General features: G+C 46.8%; 1 protein-coding gene across 1 annotated transcript in view; it reads left to right on the top strand.

Moving 5' to 3' along the window:
- Positions 1–21,516, top strand: part of LOC307238874 (latent-transforming growth factor beta-binding protein 2-like) — a gene marked incomplete at its 5' end in the record, with an annotated part of 92,805 nt that overhangs the window by 50,821 nt on the left and 20,468 nt on the right. The window contains 20 exon segments of the mRNA XM_080012028.1: positions 71–145; positions 3,957–4,079; positions 4,166–4,330; positions 6,010–6,411; positions 7,267–7,286; positions 7,516–7,546; positions 8,028–8,111; positions 9,181–9,306; positions 10,433–10,561; positions 10,781–10,900; positions 13,491–13,610; positions 13,816–13,938; positions 14,079–14,204; positions 14,307–14,432; positions 14,559–14,684; positions 15,259–15,359; positions 15,361–15,385; positions 15,810–15,935; positions 17,377–17,496; positions 18,367–18,492. Coding sequence (XP_079868154.1) covers positions 71–145; positions 3,957–4,079; positions 4,166–4,330; positions 6,010–6,411; positions 7,267–7,286; positions 7,516–7,546; positions 8,028–8,111; positions 9,181–9,306; positions 10,433–10,561; positions 10,781–10,900; positions 13,491–13,610; positions 13,816–13,938; positions 14,079–14,204; positions 14,307–14,432; positions 14,559–14,684; positions 15,259–15,359; positions 15,361–15,385; positions 15,810–15,935; positions 17,377–17,496; positions 18,367–18,492 — 2,394 coding nt within the window.

Here is a 21,516-nt window from a genome sequence, read left to right on the forward strand (position 1 = left end):
CTGAGGCATTGCATTGTGTGGACATTTTATTTTCCTCAAGTGTAATTTGTTTCTATTCTCATTTTTGCAGCTTATGCAGTGATTGCAAACGGCCAGGTTGAATGTCCCAAAGGTTACAAAAGGATGAACCTGACCCACTGTCAAGGTAAGCCATGAACTCTTTTTTTCAAGAAACGTGTTTAACCCTCAGTTTTTACGTGCGTTTGACAGATAACATAAACATATCTTCAAAAACTTTACGATCAGTGCAATGACTATGATGAAAACACATTGTCCATATGGTCCCATGGATATAGGGGCCCCCTCGCGTATTTATAAAAGTTTTCCTCACTGTATGCAAACCTATGGAAACCAGGCCAATGCTGCAATCAGCTCTGTCAAGGGTCAACATTCTCGGCCTTCAATAAGCCCCAAGGGTTACTGTTTTAATCGCTCTCCTAGATTATAAGGGGGAGGGTGGCGGGGAGGTGGCAAAAACTTTTGTGCTGGAGATTATTTGCAGGTAATGCAGATTTAGCCTTGGACTCACTACCAGCTATGTAGCCCACCCACAGTGTGTATCCCAAACCAACATCCAGTATTTTAAACTATCATGTGTTGTCTGCGGCATTTCATAATACTCACACTAACTTGAATACAATGGCCAAATACTTCGACATAGTATTGCTTCATCTATGAACAGAGGTTAATATGAAAACGGATACAAGCATTTGGAATATCTCAATGAAACTTGAATTGGCATATCCTATAAGCAGTGTCATGGATGGTTGAGCAGGCGGGTGTGTTTGTCTCACTGCCCACTGACTTAATCAACTATATCATAATCCAATGAGTAATGCTTTCTGGTGCACTGTGCAACAACATCATGGTCCTGTGGACAACGGTGACTTCATTAGTGACATCCACTGCTCCAGGTTCAACAGGTTCTCCTATATGTTCAGTAAAAGAGGCCTGTTAAAAAAATGGGGAGGTGGGAAATCAAGCATTCCACCGCTCTTTAGAAGGAAGGAAAGGGCTGTGTACACACTTAGTGTCGTCCAAAATGGTGTTAAGAAAGAGTAATTTATCTTACTTTTATTCTTGCTTGCGTTCTTATAATAGCTTCAAGATGTTCTTTCCTTTCGGTTGCTTGTTTCTGGAATTTCCCAAAGCAAAGCTGACAGATACCCACAATATTTACTGCCCAGCATCAAGGACTTTGTCTTGTTCAGCCATTCCTTAATTTCCAAAATAATATTTTTAATTTCCATCCCACAGAAGGGCTGCCAGGCAGTGAAATACCTGGTTTTCTTTGGGGGTTCTTTTCATTAATATCAGGATAGAATCCAGCCTGCCAAAGTGTGGCTTGTATCCCTAAGCTGCTTGCGCCGCACAGCATTTACTGGAACAAACCAGGACTTGTCTCATATCCTGGATCTGAAGTCAGTATCTCAGAATAGGTATGATTCACCCGTCTGTTGCTTTCCACTCTGGACACTGTTTCTGCGAAGCCCTGATACCGAGACAGGAAACCTATCAAGACGATGTTCTAAACATTTAAGGCTGTTCAGCCGGCCGCTTATTATCAAATCGTGTTAAATGATGGGGAAAAACGTGAATGCACAGAGAGATGCCGTCAGACGTGGGAGATGGTACTAAAATGGTTATTTGGAGGGGATTCGCTGTGTGACGCATCCCTTCAAAGAATAGGCCATTACAATTTTTCACTATTTCTCTGTTTATTCGGCTCGACTTGGAAAAGTTACCGAGGAGTTTTTAAACACATATTACTATAGTGATATTTATCAAGCTGCATAGGGCTACAGACCGAGGCCAAGATTTTCCTGTACGGCGATTCTAAGAAAATTTTGGCCAACCCTCTAAGTAAAGGTCAATTTGGCCACTGAGCGGCATACTTATCCCTATTAATTGCAGCTTTGGCAAGATGTTGAAAAGGATCATTTTCCATACATAAAACCCAAGATGGATTGGCTTTTGCCGCATAATTTAGAGCTTACAACCGCCTTGTGTAGGACTTTAAAATGAACACGCCAATATATTCTGGAATTACACATTTTTCAAAGCCAAAGACCTCAGACTACAGGGTCGTCTGAGGTCACAACAGGCATGTTGTCACATTAAACAAGATGTAGGGGGACCCTTTGACTGTGGCAAAAGTGAAAATAAAGTTAAAATAATACAATACCATCGTGAAAGCACTGTTGAAAAGGATCACTGGTGGATGTCTGCGGTTTCCATCTTGGCCTCAACAACAGGGACTATGTGTCTAAGAGAGCGACCAACTGGAAAGTTAAAAGAGGTGTTGAGATTAGTGCTGGTCATGACAGGTCGTCATGGAAGTCAGTTTCAATCCCCTCAACCCACCAGTAGACTGTAACAATAGCACTAATCTCAGACTCAACCAGACCATGGATTAAAGACCCCATGTGATGAAGGCTGAGGCCAGCACCGACTCTAAACAGATAACTGCTAAGGCCAAGTTCATGTGGTACGTACAAACACTGTTGTCCTTAGCCCTGGAAGTGTTTAGAGCAACCAGTCACATGCCTCCCAAGAGAACTTGCTTGTTAGGAACAGTCAACAGGCACGATTGCCCTTATGAATTGGATCTTCCGTATATTTGCTAAGCAGATGACAGTGGCCTTTTTTTTTTTTTCCCCTCACAGCGAAACAGGGGAATGTTTGGATCGTTACTAACACTGCACATGACAGCAGGTTGTTAGACGGTCAGCTATGGTGCCAAGCTGGTTCCTTCCCGAATATTACACAAGTGCCTGTGCATTCATATGTTTACATGCTGTGTGTCCGTATGTCAGCGTGCATCAGAGGCGACATTCCATGTTCAAAAAAGCGAAAGCTCTCCCCGGTGTTTCCAGTAAACAATCTCAGATTTTCTAATTTATCTATACACATTCCCACTCGCACACACACACACACACACACACACACACCCATACACACAGAGAAAGGAAGAAAGTAAGAAAGGGAGATTTCAAGATGAGAGCTGGATCCGCCTCAGTCCCGGCATTTATCAGTCACCAGCCGTTCCCCCCATAAGCTCACTTTTTCCACCAGGAAGCAAAACAACAAAACAAGACCAGATTAATTAGAATTGGGAAAATCTGTGGTGGCAGGCTGTCATGTTCCAGTCATCACGGTAATGGGAACAGTCCTAATGATTTACTCTCTGTTTAACACAGTAGAACAACAAACTCTGCCCCGGTCCCAGTGTGATGGCATGACTAAGAACCTCAAATATGCGCCGTGGCACAGCTTGCCAGGCGCAGAATACCTTGCTCACCTCGTCGGGCTCTGCGTCTCCGGGGTCGGTTGCGTAAAGGAGCCATAACCAAACTGCCGCTCCACCACAGCATCGCTGGCACATGGTTCCCACTAGACGAGCGACAGAGAAAAAAACTTGCCTCCATTCCTTGAGGTAACCTGAAGAAACCATGATATTGGCCGCATTAGAGGGAAGACGCCGAGGAAACAGAGATACTAATCTAAAACATCCCCCTTATTCCTCTGTGTCCGTCCGAACACAATGTTTCGTTGGATGGTTGTGAGTGTGTCTTTCGGTATTTGTCTTCCTCGTGTCATCACCGCAAAAACCCTCATGTATTGTGCTGCTCAAATCAAATTTCACATTTTTTTACAGCAAGTCCCAGCGGCCTGTCTTTTTCATTTACGCGTCACGGCGCGGTTCTCTGCGGGCAGGCATAATTACAATGTGTGCCGAGGACAACGAAAAATGAAAAGGAAATAAAATATTCCACGATACCAAGACAGAATACATTTGCGGCGCGGGGGCGAAACCGAATCTGATTTGATTAGGGGTCGAACATTTATCGGCTAATCGGACGCAGGATGTGCGCAGCCCCCGCGGCGGCCGGAGAGCTTTTAACTGTCGTAGCCGCGCGACTTAAAAAACACCCAAAACTTTACATATTCCGCAGACATCAACGAGTGCTCCATGCCGGGGATCTGCAAGAACGCCGAGTGCCTCAACACCAAAGGGAGCTACCGATGCACCTGCAAGCCGGGCTTCATGCTGGACCACGCCAGGAGCCACTGTGTCTGTGAGTGGCTTTCCTTTCCTCCCTCCGCCCCCCACTGTCCTTGCTGGGGGCCCCCGTGCGCTGACGGACGCGTTTCTTCCCCGCAGCCGACAAAGCCGTGTCGGACCAGAGGGAGCTGTGCTACCGGACCGCCGTGGCCGGCGCCTGTTCCCTGCCGCTCCCGCAGCACATCACCAAGCAGATCTGCTGCTGCAGCCGCGTGGGGAAGGCCTGGGGACCCGGGTGCGAGCGCTGCCCTCTGCCCAACTCAGGTACAGCCCACCTGCACTCACTCTCCAGCCGCCCCCTTGCCCCCCTTCGCCCGGTGTTTGCGCCGGTCCTCTAACCGCGCTCTTTCTTCCCTAACAGTCGCCGAGTTGTGAGTTTTGCGCACGACATGTTCTTGCATATTAAGGATTTTTATTTGTGACTTCATGCGACGGGGGAAAATAAATCGCACAAACTCGAAACAGCAAAGAATGCTCAATGTTCCGTTCGGTCACCAATCCGCTCCGTGCCAGGCATGTAACCGACTTCAAAACAACCAAATGTGTTTGACGTGGAAGGAGACCAAGAAAACAAATCATATTTTGGAGGCCGCATAATTGTGGGAGTCGGTCTTGTGTTATCAAACCCAACCCCTGTGAGAGAAACCGCGCCAATGGACTAGCGGTGCAGCAAAGCGGAGTTAAATATCTTGGCCGAGTGAAACATGGGAGGTTGTCGTCCTTTTTCTTCTTTTTTTTCGGGGGGGGGACTAATCTTCAAAGTGTTCGAGAGAAAGAGCGGGTTTTATAGACTGCCCACTGTTTCCAGTGATTCATGGGGGTTGTCATAGATCAGATATCAGACAGGCTAACCGTCACAATGCTCCTCAGCCTGTCTCTGCATAAAAAGCACTCACACACATGCGTTAACACACACACGCACGCACACACACACACACACACACACACACACACACACAACCACGCACACACTTCCTGATTGTTCGGACCCTGGCTTTTTTTCTCACACAGCCTGACAAGCTGTTCGAGCCATGTTCAGCACAAAGCGGTGACAGCGATCGCTGTGGATTCGGTAACAGTAGCCCCGTGAATCGCACTCCGGCTCGGCTCCGGTTTCACTTGATGTGGCTCCTGGTCACACGGAGCCCCGTTTTTCCCCCCAATTAAGATCCATCACTCAGTGTCCTATCATGTCCACTTCCTGTATTTACACATACGTTCACAGTGACCACATATCTGTCATTGCTCATATCTATATTCCAGACGCTTTGGCATAGGGCTGCTCATTTCAGGTCAGGTAGAGGACGCGGTTCATCCCACTTGTAATGGATTCACCATCGTTGAGGTTTGTTGGGCACCCACACAAAGAGGTGCAATCTCCCCCTTTTATCTCGCGAGCCAATCCGCCATTAGCCTCCAGTGTCTCTACAGCAGTGAGGTGAGAGTTCAAAAGACTCTGACATGACATGACTACGTAATTCCCTAACCGGCACAGCTTTGTGTGTGTGTGTGTGTGTGTGTGTGTGTGTGTGTGTGTGTGTGTGTGTGTGTGTGTGTGTGTGTGTGTGTGTGTCTCCTGTTTGTGCGTCTGTGTGTGCGCGATGAGTGTGTCAGACCTACCCAAACGCTTCCAAATCCCCTCTCTGGCCTGTGACAGCTGTCACTAGGTTGCCAGCTCGCTGCTTTCTTAGTTGTGGATGAAACTCTATCTCCTCCAACACAGTGCACTGTAAAGCGCTGCATGCTTGACATAACAGTATTACACAGATGGCTTATGGTCTCGGTCTCGAACACCAGACAGAAACTTGAGCCGTAATTATACTCTGGCAAGATCTCACGTCAGCTAGAATACCCAAATGCTGGTGGGAAAACAGATTTTTTTTTTCTTCTTCTTCTTCTTCTTCTGAGGCCCATTGTTGTGCTCCTTCATGCTTCCCCTGCAGACCACTTCAAGGAGATCTGCCCAGCCGGTCACGGGTACACCTACTCCCGCTCAGACGTGCAGATATCGCTGCGGCTGCTGGAGGAGGAGGATCTGGGGGAGGCGGGCGCCACTTGGGACGGGCAGCAGCACCACCGCCCGCACCACCCGCACCACCCGCACCACCACCACGACGGCCAGCTCTCCTCTTACCTCCCGGAGCTGCCCTCGCTGCAGCCCAGCGAGCCGCACTACACCGACCACCCCCAGACCCCGCACGTGCCCCGCCCGCCTCCGTCCCCGGAGACCCCGCGGGCGCCCGTCTACCCCCACACTCCACAGCAGCCCAGGGAGCCGCAGCAGCCGCTCCATCCCTCTCCAGACACAGAGTACCATACCAGAGAGACACCCAGACAGCCAGGCGGTGAGAATCTGATGTTTTCATAGACGTAACTGCCATGTTGACTTTGAGGATGATTAACCTTGTTTTTCCTAATGACGACGCTGCAGACGACATGCACTCAGCCTCCGGTATTTATCCAAACATGGTCTTCCCTTGGTCACTTCGATATTGTTGGCAACATCGCCGGCGAAATAAATTTTGGCAACTGTGTATTTTTCTACAAAAAGGAATATTTGGGGGGCGGCAAAGATGTATTAGGGGTTTTTTGGTGAGAATGTAAACATCAATAGGATGTTTTGATCTCCACAAATAAATTGTGCGTCCACGGCCCTGGTCCGTCCTCCGCAGCGCGGCAATAATCCACAAAGGTCAAACATCTGCAGCTTCAGAATTTCCTGGATGTTTTCCTCTTCCCCCCCGTTTTCGCCGTTATGAGACAATCTTGAGCCGCGGCTGCCAAATACAATGTGATTTATATGTGGGGAGACAATTCCGCAAATATTTAGGGATTTTTGCCTCCATTGTTAGAGATAAAAATCGGTTTCCTCTATGCGTATGCCTCACATTCGATCTTCTTTCTTGTCTCTATCGACATCTCATTTATTTATTTTTTTCATTCTAGTATCTAGCTTCCAAAATTCACTCAACAAAAGCTTTTTTTTTTTTATAAGACATGAAGAGCTCAAAAGCTGTTGGCCAAGTGCCCAAAGAGAACAGAGGCTGGAGATATTCTTGTTAAATTGGCCAGAATGTAAGGTTGACCACTGATAATCCCACCTCTCCCTCTCCCTCTCTCTCGCTCTCTTCCTCGCTCTCCCGCTCTCCCTCTCTGTCTCTCTGTCTGTCTCTCCCTCTCTCTCTCGCTCTCTTCAGCAGATGTGGAAACACTGAGCCCGGTGAGTTCCACACTCCCTGACAATTTTTGGCCACATGCTTTTCAAATGTTTATCTGAGAAGGAAAGGTTCTCGCAGTCTTAGCATTAAAATACTTCAGTATATATGCTCTCCAAAATCCAATTAGGTAGATTTGCATGCTTAATAGAGTTTAATATAATAAACATAAATATGATGGTTTAATCAGATGTGTGTTTTTTGAACCAAAATTTTTTTTTTCTTTGCTTCTAGCCGACGACTGACTCACCTCTAAAATATCCAGGTATTTATTGCCTATCCCCTTTATTTACTGTAGATTCATGTTCCCATGCAGTATTTTCCCATGCCACATGTGGCTTGATATATCGCCCAAGAGCAAATAGAAATTCTTCTTACTTAAAGTCAGTCAAACTCATGATCCATTTTCTATAAATGCCTTCTGCACAGCTGGGGCAGTCTTTACCCTTCAACAAATGAAAATATTGGCAAAATCCAAACGCCAAAACCATTATATGAGTCCAGTTGATTTATATGTGTTGTTGTGCTGTTTTTAGTCCGGGAATAACATACAGGGTCTTTATAAGGCTGCCATGCTAACGGCCACGCTCTAGAACTCTTATTGCAGTGGTGGTTTGAAAAACACACCGTATATCACTCAGCCTGTACAAACAGAGAAATCACACTATGAAACAATTTAAGTGATTTATCCTTTGGGTACATTGAGAATTTAACCCGCTCGACCCTAATTCTTCATTTCCTCTCAGAGACCACACCAGACTCTTCCATGGTTGACTTGAAGCCGGACTCGGAGGAATCGGCCTCGGTAGACGCGGCTTTCAGAGCTCCAGGTGAGAGAGAGCAACAGCGGCGCCATGGAAACCAAGTGATTTAGGGACGACCACGGCTGCAATAAATAAACCGCCTAATGCAACTGGATTCCGTTGCCTGGCTTCACGCCACGCGGCCATAAAACAGAAACACGGAGGCAGACAATTCATTTTTTAATTCTCGGTTTCACCTGCCAGCGTAACACAGAGCATCCACTTCCATACATTTATTATATACACACACACACACACACACTAGAACTGGGCCACAATGACAAAATCAAATATCTTCATATACTGTATCTTTATATATTTTATATATATATATATATATTATTCTGGGGATGACACTCGGTGCTTTCATAACAGACATTTACACGGAAAAAAACAATCATTATTAATGTGGATATTATGACCAAGCAGGTAGATGCGTGGATTAGAACTGTCTATGAAGTTCAGAAAACTGCGTTCATTTCCTTTAATGTAACCTTTAAGACAACATTTAACTATATCACAATATTATCAGAACCAAAATCCCAGATGATATTTTTTCCATATCACGATATATATACATGTTGCCCAGCCCTGTCTGTGGTGTCTGAGTGTGTGAGAGAAGGAAGGAGATACAGTATATAGAAAAAGGACATAGTGAACCGCCACTCGAGAAGCCCATGGACTCTCTCCTTCGGACTGAAATGGACAAGAACAAAAAGCAGTGAAACGCACCCCTGAACGGTTCCTCTCTGTAAGAGATCCGCACCCCCGGTCAGGACACTTTGAGACTATAAAACCTGTTCGCTCAACCGAGACCCCAACTATAAAACGGCAAGATGGCTCCCACGGATAGGAACATGTGTCATGTGGAATGAACCACTTACTCTCGGTTGGGGAAAGGGTAGATGGTGTGTCTGCATGCAGATGTTTTTTTTATTTAGAATGGCTTTTATGTATACAGTATGTGAGGAGGGATAATGTGCATATAATATGCCATATAATATACTGTGTGTGTGTGTATATAAATATATATATATATATATGTATATAAATGCACACACTTTATATATAAATACGTGTGTGTGCCCTTTCACAGCTGTAGACAAGTGTGCCATCGCCCCAAACATATGCGGCCATGGGAAGTGTAATCCTGTGCAGACGGGCTACACCTGCTCCTGCGACCAAGGCTACAAGCTCAGCGCGCTGCAGACCAACTGCATCGGTAAGCTCCACACGACGGGAGAGACAGATATATAGAAAGACGGAAAAGAAAGGGTTGGAATGCAGCAGTCGAGGGGGCCCGGGGGCTCTGTCCGCTCGCCATTTCGTCATCCCCCAAACACAAGTGTGTCTTTCACGCTGACAGTGGCCCCAACGCAGCAGCCTGGAGGAATCCAACTGGGCCAAAATGAAAAGAATCCATTTGTTGATGTTGACTTTTTCCACGATCCCTGACAAGGAGTGCGTGGACGGTCCAAACACCTGCCACGGCGCTGCGATCTCTTACCTAACTGCGGCTTAACCTTGGCCAAAGTCTCCCCGCTACACTTTGTCTGGGCTCCGGCCCACGCGGCTGAGGAACGCCCCAGTGGTGCACGGGCTCCACGGCCAAGGCTCGGAAAATCGCTTAGTCCCCCGTGGTGGAACCGTAATGTAACGTCACATTACAACTTATGCACTGTGCCTCACACATTTATGTCCTTTTTCTCTCTCCCTCTCTTTCAGCAGCCCCTTCCCTCATAGTATCGCTGTTAGTATTATTATTATAATGCCATTATTACTTTTAACATACTATACTACCATAATATAGATTTACAATACAGCCATACACATATCTATTAAACCGATTCAGAGATGGCTCACGATACAATTCTTTATCCATATATTTCCATTTTATACGCCATGACTGTGCCAACCTTTCAGCGTACCATCTGACGTGCATTACGAAATTATCTCACAGAAAAAATTCTATAAAACAAAATATCGCAAATACTAATAGAACATTTTTCAATCAATTTGTGACCATGGTGGTATTTATGTTGAGCGGAAAATGGTTAAATACCTTCAAAACAAAATATCAATATTAACATTTTGACATATATTTTGAAATTGAAACAATAGAATTGAGTTGTTTTGGAACACCAATTTTTTTTTAACCCGTCCCAGCTGCTATATATATATACTATATACTTTGTTGGTCTCCCCTGGGGATTGATTAGTGTTAGTGATCATTGATAGATCTCGTATCTTATCTTATCTCATCTTATCTTATCTTATCTTATGATATCTCATCGTATCGTATCTTTATCTTATCTTATCGTATTGACCTTTTCTGACCTTATCTTCAGATGTGAACGAGTGCGAGGAGAACCGGTGCGAGGGGAAGGGCCACTGTGTGAACACCTTCGGCTCCTACACCTGCCACTGCTACAGCGGCTACAGCCAGGTCATCACCCAGAACAGGAAGTTCTGCCAAGGTGAGCGAGAGACACCGCGAAAGAGAGGTAGAGAGAGCGAGGGTAGAGTTAACGTGAGGAGATGTCGTTTTGTGTGTTCGTTGCTCCGGGCCGCTGTGGGTTTCCTGTTCTTTCAACAACAACAAATTAAAAAAAAAAAAGGCAGATATTCGTGATTAACTCTGGAGCACAATAGTGACTTTCTTCCCGGCTCTCCTGTGTTTTGGATGCCACGGCCAGACATTAATGAGTGCAGCATGCCCAATAAGTGCCTGGATGGAGAATGTGTCAACACAGAGGGATCTTACACCTGTGAATGCAGGAGCGGCTACGCCAAGTCCTGGAGAGGGCTCTGCGAAGGTGACATGCACAAACAGTAGCACACGCACACACACATGCACATGCACATGCACACGCACGCACACGCACGCACATACACACACACACACATACACACACACACACACACACACACGCACACACACACACACACACACACACTCATAACATAGTTTATATAATATCACAATGCTGGCCGGAGCTATTTGTTCACTGCCATGGGTGAATTTTGTACCCCAGTTACAGAAAAAAAATATATTGTTCCATTTTCCTCTGATGTAAGCCAGGAAAACAATGTGTTTATTTTATAATAAAGGGATTTTGCATGTTTGCGTGTTTGTGTGTGTGTGTGTGTGTGTGTGTGTGTGTGTGAGTGTGTGAGTTTTTGTTTAGCTGTTTTCATTCTTGGGTCCATCTTTGTGATTATGTTTACATGGGCTGTTCAGACATGCTCACAGGCTATTTCTGAGTGTGTGTGTGTGTGTGTCCTGGTAAAATCCCATATTAGTTTATTGCACAATCCTGATGATTTATATAAACTTCATTATATAAATCCGCTTATGCACCAACGCTTATGCACCAACGCCCCCGTTTCTTCCACTGCCGGGCCTGCGGGCAGGGCCTTTAGGTCTCCAATGGGCGATGTGTAGGTAAGGCCTTCCTTGGGTTCCAAGGGCGTTGCTGACCATTGACCACGACTTGGAAATCCCATCCATCCACCCGCCCCTGCAGGTTTCCTGTACTGGATAACACTCTGGTGCTTACGTAAAAGGAAGCTCCTAGTTGGCACCTAGTTGGCCGTATTACAGCACAGTTCACCGAACTAAAGTCAGTGCTTGTGGTTTTTTAGTTGCCGGCCAATGTAATGGAGTGAAACTGGATGTGCGTGGGGAATCACATATACAGTGTGTGTCACGGCTCAGAAGTCGTAATATTCTGTGTTTTATGTACTGCTGGGCCCAAACTGCAACCAGAACCCAGAGCCATGATGATGGCTGCGCCATGGGCACAGCATGGCCCTCCACCCTCCGCCCTATCCCTCGCACTGTTTAAACACATCCAGCTTGTTATTGCTGATCATTCCGTATCTGCAGCCTCCATAAGAGAAATTGTTTTAAATCCTTCAATTTGGGAGAGCCCAAATATTTTCCCCTCGGCCCCGGCCTTATGCAAACAGCCTGTTATTGTTGGAACGCCCTGGCCACTGTGCTGCTTTATTACCTCAGGGGGGAGAAGAGAGGATTCCTCAGGAGTCAGCAGAGACCTGACGCCGAAAGGTCAGAGGATCGATTCCACAATCGCTTCGGAGCGACGGAGACAATCAAATTGTTTCCGTTCGCCCTCATGATATTTGCCTGACACATCACGAGAACACGAGAACGCATTAACGAGTGGTTGATTTTAACGCGCCGTAACTGACAAGCCGTAGACACGTCCAGTGTGTTGTTCGGTGAAAGTCCCAGCAGCCCCTTGCCCAGGGGTGGCCTTGTTACATAACGGCAGGACCGGTGTTGCCACATCGCCTCCTGACCTTGCACCCCTCTTATTTGTTTGGAAACTCAAGCTCATGGAGGGGAATATTCCCAGAAATGTGGGGAGTTGAGCGACTTAAAGCCAATAGAAAGTCTAGTAATAAACCTAGTTTGTTATTAGTGATTTTGGAATTTGAAATAACTGCTCTGTTTTTTGTTTGTTTTTTTCTCTTACCTTGCATCCAAAGAAAACCCTGGCAATGGTTATTCCCACTTCTACTTTTTTAAATTCAATTTTACTTACTGTATGCCATGGTGTGATGCTATATGAACCCCAGAGGTAAATATTTTCATTCAAAACAGGCTTACGGCATCCACCCGGGGGTTAGAAAGTCACAAAAATAAATACAAACAATGTGAGTTTGCCGGTTTCCAGCGTTTACCTCAGTCAATTTACTCACTGCACAGTAGTTTGGGCCCAATCGGCCGCGTCGTAGATAAGCCCGATTCCCGGTGCGATGGAGGAAACAGCTCCAGTCCCTGACCGCGTAGGAGGCCGAGAGATGGCAGAGAGATTGCAGAAACAAAGCACCAAAGGGCCACACTGACAGATGTCTGGCAGGGGAACAAAACCCTGTCTGTGGCTCCTGACTGTTTTCATAGTGTGAGCTCTTGTTTCGACTGTCTCCCTCTCTGTCTCTCTCTCTCTCTCTCTCTCTCTCTCTCCATTCTCGATAACGTCCCTCTCTCTGCCTCGCTCGTCCGCTTTTCCTTCCTTCCCCTTCCCGCTCTCTCTCTCTGCCACGTCTCTTTCTATTCCGTCTTGAACGGACGTTTATTGGAAGAATTTGCATTGCAAATCTTTTACCACTTTAACTAACGTGCGCCTGGAGTTCTCTATTAAACAATGCCACCCCCCCCCAAAAAAAAACCATGAAAATATCATTCCTATTGGATTCATGTGTTCTGATTTAGAGCATGAAGTGGAAAGGATTGTGCTGATGTACCAGATTTGTATCGACGTAACAGCTATTCATGAACATTTAAGTTGCAACGGTTTAATCTCAGCAGTGCGGTGCAGTTGCGGTGCCTCTAAAACTCGGCCCCATTTTGGCCCCCGTCACCTCCTCTGTCCTCAGACGTAAACGAGTGCTTGGACCAAGCGGTCTGCGGCCAAGGGAGGTGCGTCAACACCGAGGGCTCCTACCAGTGCAACTGTTTCCAAGGCTACGAACTCGCCCCGGACAACCTCTGCCAAGGTAGGCTGTCAGTCACGTCGTCCGGGCGTGTTTCAGCTCAGAACTCTGGCGCCGCTCTGTGAAGAGTTATCCACCGTGCTACCGCGAAAAGCCTGGCGGCGCCATTGAAGTCTGCGGGGCGTCGGAGAGGTTACCGCGGGCGTGCTGAAGCCCTCGGTCCTGTGAGGCCCCTACCTTCACTCCCCCCCCCCTCTCTTCTCTCCAGATGTGGACGAGTGCGTTCTTCCAGGGGTCTGCCTCCACGGCAGGTGCGACAATCTGGACGGAACCCACGAGTGCACCTGCGACCGGGGTTATCAAGCCACCGCAGACGGGAAAGACTGCGAAGGTCTGTGGCAGATTAGAAAGGGGCTGATCGGTTGTAACTCACCAGCACATGATTCTCACCCTCCCTCCCCGCCTCTTGGCAGCATCAGCTTCTAATCTGTCCTTTTTTTTTTTTTTTTTTTTCCCCCATTTCTTCTTTAGATATCGACGAGTGTTCTACTCACAACGCGTGCCCGGCGGAAATGTGCGTCAACAATGAGGGATCGTTCACGTGCCAGAAATGCAGGCCTGGTTTTGGACCCTCTGCAGATGGGCTGAGATGCAAGGGTAAGAAAGAAACCCGCCGTGTGAAGGACGACACTCAACTTGGAATTCCCATCGGAACACGCAGACACGCGGAGCCGAAGTGAAAACATCTTCCCATTTTAGACTTGGACGAGTGCGCCCAGGGTGACTTGTGTCTGGGAGGAGTGTGTGCCAACACGGAGGGATCCTACACCTGCACCAGATGTAAATCCGGGTACAGAGTGTCCCAGGACCGTCAGCGCTGTGAAGGTAAATCTGATTGAATGACACAACACCCAACCCAACGCCAGATCCTCAATCCTCGACGCATCTCGAGCAATTTGTCGGGTCAAAGCGCTTGACGGTGACTGTGCCGGTGCGTGTGTTTCCCCGAAGATGTCGACGAGTGCCAGTCGCTGTCGGCCTGCGTCAACGGCATCTGTCTGAACTCGGAGGGCTCCTACACCTGCAAGGGCTGCCCCACGGGGTACGCTGTGTCGTACGACGGAGAGCTCTGCGCAGGTCTGTCAATACGTCTAAAGTCAAACTGGCATTTTACCGTGTCGACACTTCACAGGATCAAAGCGACCACAAAACAAAACAACATATCTCACATCTAACCATCCGTACAAATGTCCTTATTGTTATTGTTATCATCAGTGTTGGTGTTTGTATCATTAGAATGCCATTATAAATACTATCAGTACACCACTGCTATCTAAACATACTATACATATATCACACCAACATTTGATACCATACTAGAGAATATGTCCTCATACAGCTTCGTTCTATCATCTATAATCACATATTGTCGCTGCACTTTTTACTATATACTAAGATATGTATATGTATAATAAGATGACATACTTTACCTGCTCAGATATCGGGCTCACAGCTGTACAAGCGTGCTTCCCTGCTAACTTCTGTTTATATGTGTATAGATATTTCATTTCAAATTTTTTTTTTTACTTACATTATTACTATTCTGTCAACTTTCTGCTGCTGTAACTCCTGAATGATTCCCCCCTGGGGATTAATAAAGTTTTATTTAGACAAAATAACGCCTTGTGCGTTGTGAACTTTCACTTTTCAGATATTGATGAGTGCGCGCTGCCCGGTACGTGCCCCAGAGGAACGTGTACAAACACGGAAGGTTCCTTCACGTGTCTCACGTGTGAGCCGGGATTTAGAGTCCCCCGAGGACGGACATCAGTGCGAAGGTGAGGTTCTTACTGTGTGTGTGCTTGAGCTTTTGGCCGTGTGTGTACATCTGTGTCAATGTGAGTTATTAGGACGCTGCATCAGGTGTGGCAGCTTGGACCCGAAGCCCTTGCTATGGAACGCATCGCACAAACACACTAATCCGAGACATCACATCATAGCTGGATCCCGTTTCCCTCCTCGGTCTCTGGCTGGGGTCGTCCTGTTCCGTGTTCAGACACAACGAGACACCGGGTTCCCAAGTAGAGCATGTTACGCCCATAACGTCTTCCAAAAAATCCCCGTCCATAACCGAAGGCACGAGAGATAGAGCCGTCGACGGTTCGGCACTTACTGATCTCACTGATTGGCCGCGGCAGGCCGCCTTCATTCCGAGCCAGGGCCGTGATGGTAATCTGCGGCGGTTCGCGTGTTTGTCTCCAGATGTGGACGAGTGCGCGGCGGCTGACGTGTGCCCGGGCCAGCTCTGCGAGAACACGCCGGGGTCCTACGCCTGCAGGAGCTGCGGACCCGGCCTGCAGCTCTCTGAGGACAGCTACGCCTGCGAGGGTAAGAGCCCCAGAGCTGATCTGAGAACCAGATCTGACCCCCCCCCCCCCCCCCCCCCCCCCCAACCCGTTGTCTGGAGCCTGGAAAAAAAAAAAACCCTGAATCTTTAAAGGGATTATTAATTTGTCTTGACGTGATCCATGAGATTAACGCGGCTAAATCCAGGCTTTAACGAATCTTGGGAAAGGTTACTGTCTGTTATGATTTCATGGGAATGAGCGAATGGACGGTTATTTAAAAAGTATCTAAACATGGCGTTAGTCATGTAAGGGGTTTGTTTTCGATGTGTCTCGCTGTGAGAAGGAGAAGATGGACCTCTGATACGTGCGTGCGTGCGCTCCCGGGAAAAGGAAAAAGACGAGTTTCATAAAAAGGAAAAAAAATCTGAAATCCGAGCGAGCCGCCGATAGGACTTTAATGGACGTCGCCTATGCCATGGAAAATAATAAAGCCTTTAATTCCAAACGACGCCAACCACTTTGGTGCTACGGGCCAGCTTGACCCGTTGAACTCATACCCAAAGCCATCTCAATCACTTAACAATAGCAGCCACTATTGACAATATAATCTGTGGCGGGCAGAGGAATTTCCAATGATCGCATAAAAGCGAGAGCCCACGACTGTTTGTAGATACAGTAATTATACGCCACCTGTAATAGCTCGCTGTTTTGGAATGGATGTCCGTCCTGCATACTTATCCTTCCACCCTTTTTAATAAAGCACTGTCAGTGCGAGCTCATAAAGAGGGCTTTGCTCACTTACTGTACGCTGTTTGGCCCTCCTATAGGTCGTTTTCTTTTTTGTTTTTTTTATATTATTGTCAGGGGTTGAACTACTAAACTTGAACTACTAAACTCGGCTCATAACCTTTGACCTCTCAACTTTCTTCTTCACCGCCATATTTCATCCTCTCCTCACCCCCTCTTCCTCTATGCTCCTTCGTGTGGTCATACACCAACAGAGCAGCCACCAGGGCAATTGAACCCTCATCAGGTTTAGTAATCTGTGGGTCAGTGACAGTTGTGATGGCGACGTAGTCATTTTTCGTACAGTATTCATCTATTCCAGCATCGTTCCAGCTCAGACAGAGCGTGAGTCACGCCGCGCTGAAGCATGACTTTTTTGACACATGCTCAACACTCTGTGAGTTCTTCAGAAATGAGCCATTTGAACTGGGAGCCAAAACCTTACAGCTGGCGGGAATGTGTCATATAATAATGTTTATCTGCATGTGTTCGTGTGTGTGTGTATGCATGGGTGGGTGCACATGTGTGGTTTCGTGTGCCTGTTTGTGTGTGTTTGTGTACATACGTGTGTGTGTGTGTGTGTGTGTGTGTGTGTGTGTGTGTGTGTGTGTGTGTGTGTGTGTGTGTGTGTGTGTGTGTGTGTGTGTGTGTGTGTATGGGTGTGTGTGTGTGTGTGTGTGTGTGTGTCCTACCAGATATCAATGAGTGCGAGGACAACGAGCATTGTGTGGGAGGCCAGTGCACCAACACCCAAGGCTCCTACAGCTGCTCCTGTCCCAGCGGGCTGGCTTTGGAGGACGGAAAGCATTGCAGAGGTACACGCACACACATGCAAACACACAAAAACACACACAAACACACACAGACAAACACACAAACATGCACACATCATTAGCATCTAACTATAAAAGAAGGAATCTCTGTATGTATGTATGTATGTATGTATGTCCATCGATTTTATCGAAAACCGTTCATCCAATTCACACTTGGAGGGTCTGTTGCTGGGGACCCAAGGACGTGCGATGTCGAATATGGTGCAATTTGGACACGCGAACCGTGTAATATTTCAATACGTATAATAACTTTCAATAAACAGCGAGCTAGCGGGGGGCGGGGCTTCCCGTGAGAAACAGCGAGCCAGCGAAGGCCGGGGCTTCCAGTCAGAAAGAGCGAGCCATTGGGGGGCGGGGCTTCCCGTGAGAAACAGCGAGCCAGCGGGGGGCGGGGCTTCCCAGGAGCGGGGCTTTCCCGTGAGAAACAGCGAGGAGGCAGGGGGCGGAGCTTCCCATGAGAAACAGTGAGCCAGCGGGGGGAGGGGCTTCCCGTGAAAGCAACCGGCCCATTCCGAACAGGCATGTTTGCCGTGAAGTAATATTATGTGAAATATTAATAAACTTTGAATAAACAATTATCCACATATGCAAAAGCACGTGTTGGTTGTGTATTTCCCATGAACAGATGTGTTTGAACGTGTATTACGCTAGTTAAGAGAAGAGCAACCAATTTGTTCTAGTTGTCCCAATGTTGATACATTGTGTGTGTGTGTGTGTGTGTGTGTGTGTGTGTGTGTGTGTGTGTGTGTGTGTGTGTGCGTGTGTGTGTGCGTGTGTGTGTGTGCGTGTGCGTGTGTGTGTGTGCGCGCGTGTCTGTGTGTGTGTGTGTGTGTGTGTGTGTGTGTGTAACAGATGTTAACGAGTGTCTAACCGTCTCTGGGATCTGTGGGGAAGGAGAGTGTTTGAACACAGAGGGCTCCTATGTCTGCACGTGTCCTGATGGATACACCCCTGTCAGCAGAGGGAACGGCTGCCAAGGTGAGAGGCCAATCCATTTAATATTATTTGTGCTATTTGTATGAATTAACCTCTTATTTACGACAAGGCAGTGGTTGATTACGCAACTAGCACATGGGGCCGCGTTGTAGTTGCTTTTTTGCATGGGAAGTACAGGTCAAACGGGGCGGTTGAATGGTGTAATTTTGTCATTGTTGATCCTTGGACCAGCTCAGGAAAATAAAAAGCTGCATTCAGTAGTGTTTCACTTTAAATATTGATTACTGAAGTAACAATATGCAAAAATATTTTGGAGGGATGCAGTGCAAATCTAACAAAGAGAAATACAATTGCATGCATTCTGAGAAAGCTAGAGGGATAGAGCGCATAAGGAGACAAAAGAAGACAGTTGTGTACGAGCCACTGCAAAGGGGAGCGGCTGACCCTGAAGCAGCAGCTGGGTCCAGCAGACGCTCATATCAGAGCAGGTGGAGGCTCTGGAAGACGTTGATGAGGCTTCAAATACTGCTATCACTGTTGGAGGAAGTCATATACAGTATAAACATACTGTTTATCGCCTCATCAAGCACACTGTACTGTACCTCCTCCTGTTATTTCTGCTACCCTACCTTAAATGCTTATGCATAGTGGAGAAATGCACGTTTAGTGATGACACTGTTTGGATGCAAAGCAAACTGCTTCTAAGTTGGTGCAGCTATTTCATTAATAACATGCATGTCTCTTAAACAAGGTGCAAAAGGCTTAGTAAATCTTGCTCAAAGAGCCTTTGGCTGCTTCTCAGCTTTTCAACCAACAGGTTTTAGCTCACATTGTATAGTGGTATAGTTTGCCTTCAGAAACCTTTTTGGTTTGTCATTTCCTGTTAATTTGAGGCTGGCGAACAGGAAAGGGATCCTTCATTCCACACTTTACCAAGACTCTCTGCTGACCCTGCCCTGTCCTGTCAGCGTGTCCATCTGGGTAGGCTAGAAGGCTGGGAGGCTGGGAGGCTGGGAGGCTGGGTGGCTGGGAGGCGGGGTGGCTGGGAGGCTGGGAGGCTGGGAGGCTGTCCGCCGGCCGGTACCCCTGGCATGGGGGCTCAGACCAACCATTGTGTGTAATAGGCCATGGCCTGACATCAACCATCTCACCGCTCCCTCCCAGCTCGGACATTAGTTTGATGTTATTCCAGCCGCACCCAATGACCCACTGGTCACAGCAAAAGGAAACAAAATGAGCCCTTATTATTGGCCGGAGAAGAGGAGAATTTCCTTCAGAATAGGCTGAAGCTTTTGCTGTCAAAAAAGTTAATTAAATTAAATGACTTGGGCTAGAATGTCATAATTGGAATCAGTGTTGTTGCTGGTGTGGCTTGCAAGGAGGAGGTGAACTAAAGTAATCATCCACAAAACATTGGGAGGCAGTTTGCCCTGTCACGATGTGAAGCTGTTAGTGTGGGGCCTTCTGACAGGGTGCAGGGGGCTGTCGGGGCCCCGCTCTCAGAATGGTCCACCACGTTCTAGAGATGCACCGATCCAGTGTTTTTCAATTCCGATCCGATTCCAATACATATGTGCCGATACCGTTACTGATTCCGATACCAGAGTTCATTTTTATTATTATTATTATTAAATTCCATTAAATGTAAATGTATTCCAAAGCAATTTATTTGAACTGTATGTTAAGTAGGGTTCAGATACGTCACGTTTTACCTTCACATATAAGCAGGTGAGTAGCCTGGCATCGCCTGACCATTTTGCAAATGGCATTAGTCTGGAATCTCAGTTCATTTTCAATTTCCAAGGGCCGTTAGCAACGGATGCGGACAAAAATGTCTCTGGATGGAATTGGATGGACCTACAACCAATCAGAGCATTGGATAGACCTACAACTAATCAGAGCAACGAAAAGTGTGACGTAACGCTCAGCAAAAACACCTTTCTTTTCAACAAAAGCTTTTTAGAGAAAATATACCATCCAGTTTGTTTAACACTGTTGCGATAGCGGACTCAACAGACCGTTCCACATCAGCCGCAGCCATCTTGGTAAGGTGCTTCAACAGTTCTCCTCTGCAGCATCATGGTATCAAACCGGCCCCATCACAGATAAAGGGTTGTGATTGGCTTGACCCTGGTGTAGTTTTTCAAAGTGAATATTTGTAAAAAAAACAAAAAAAACCTGAAAAGATCAAGAACTGGACCTGGACCTTTGGATCGTACGTATATATTTTTTTACTTTTTTTTCCTGAATATACAGCATTGAATATACAAATGATTCATTGAAATCGGTTGAGAAATGTAAACGTTATAGTGCTTTTTATCCAGACAAATCGCAGCTCCCCCCTTTACTTGTATTTGTTTACAGGCCGGTCTTAGGACGTATCTGTGTAGTTTTTTAATCCTCATCCTCAGTCCCATATACAATGAGTGAATTAAGTCAGTATTGGCACCGACACCGATATTGGATCGGATCGGTCCCATCTGGAAGACAGGTAGTCCCATTGTTACAACAAGGATAAAACCAGTACCAGTGTTGTACCAGGTGCTGCTAATAGAGCTTTTCCACTGCATGGAACCGGCTCGACTCGACTCGACTCGCCTTTTTGGTTTTCCATTGGGACAAAGTTGTTGATAATACCTGGTACCTGGTACTTTTTTCGGCTCCGTTGAGGTACCAAGTGAGCTGAGGCATTACCCAGGTCACATTAAAAACACTGCAGACTACTGAATGGTCACAGAGAATGGTCATCATTGCGCACCACCACGGGTAAGAGCGTGACTGAACAGGACTGAGAGCGTCCCCCCCGCACAGGGCTTTTTTTTTTTTGTTATTATTGGTTTTGTTTGGAGAAAAGCGGGAGACATCGCTGAGGAGAGAGATTTTATTTTTTTTTTTTAGAAAGGTTAAAAATACACTAGTTATCGTCCTCGGAGTCTTAAAAAAAAAAAAGGATGCCAAGAAAACAAAGAAGCCCTTATCCAGCCACACAGCGAGAATCGAGAACACCATCCCCTCCACCGTCCACAGCCTCAGTTGTTCCTGCCATGACGTCACGGCTTTGGCACG

This window comes from Zeus faber (genome assembly GCF_960531495.2).
Source record: "Zeus faber genome assembly, chromosome: 13".
Lineage (NCBI taxonomy): Eukaryota > Metazoa > Chordata > Actinopteri > Zeiformes > Zeidae > Zeus > Zeus faber.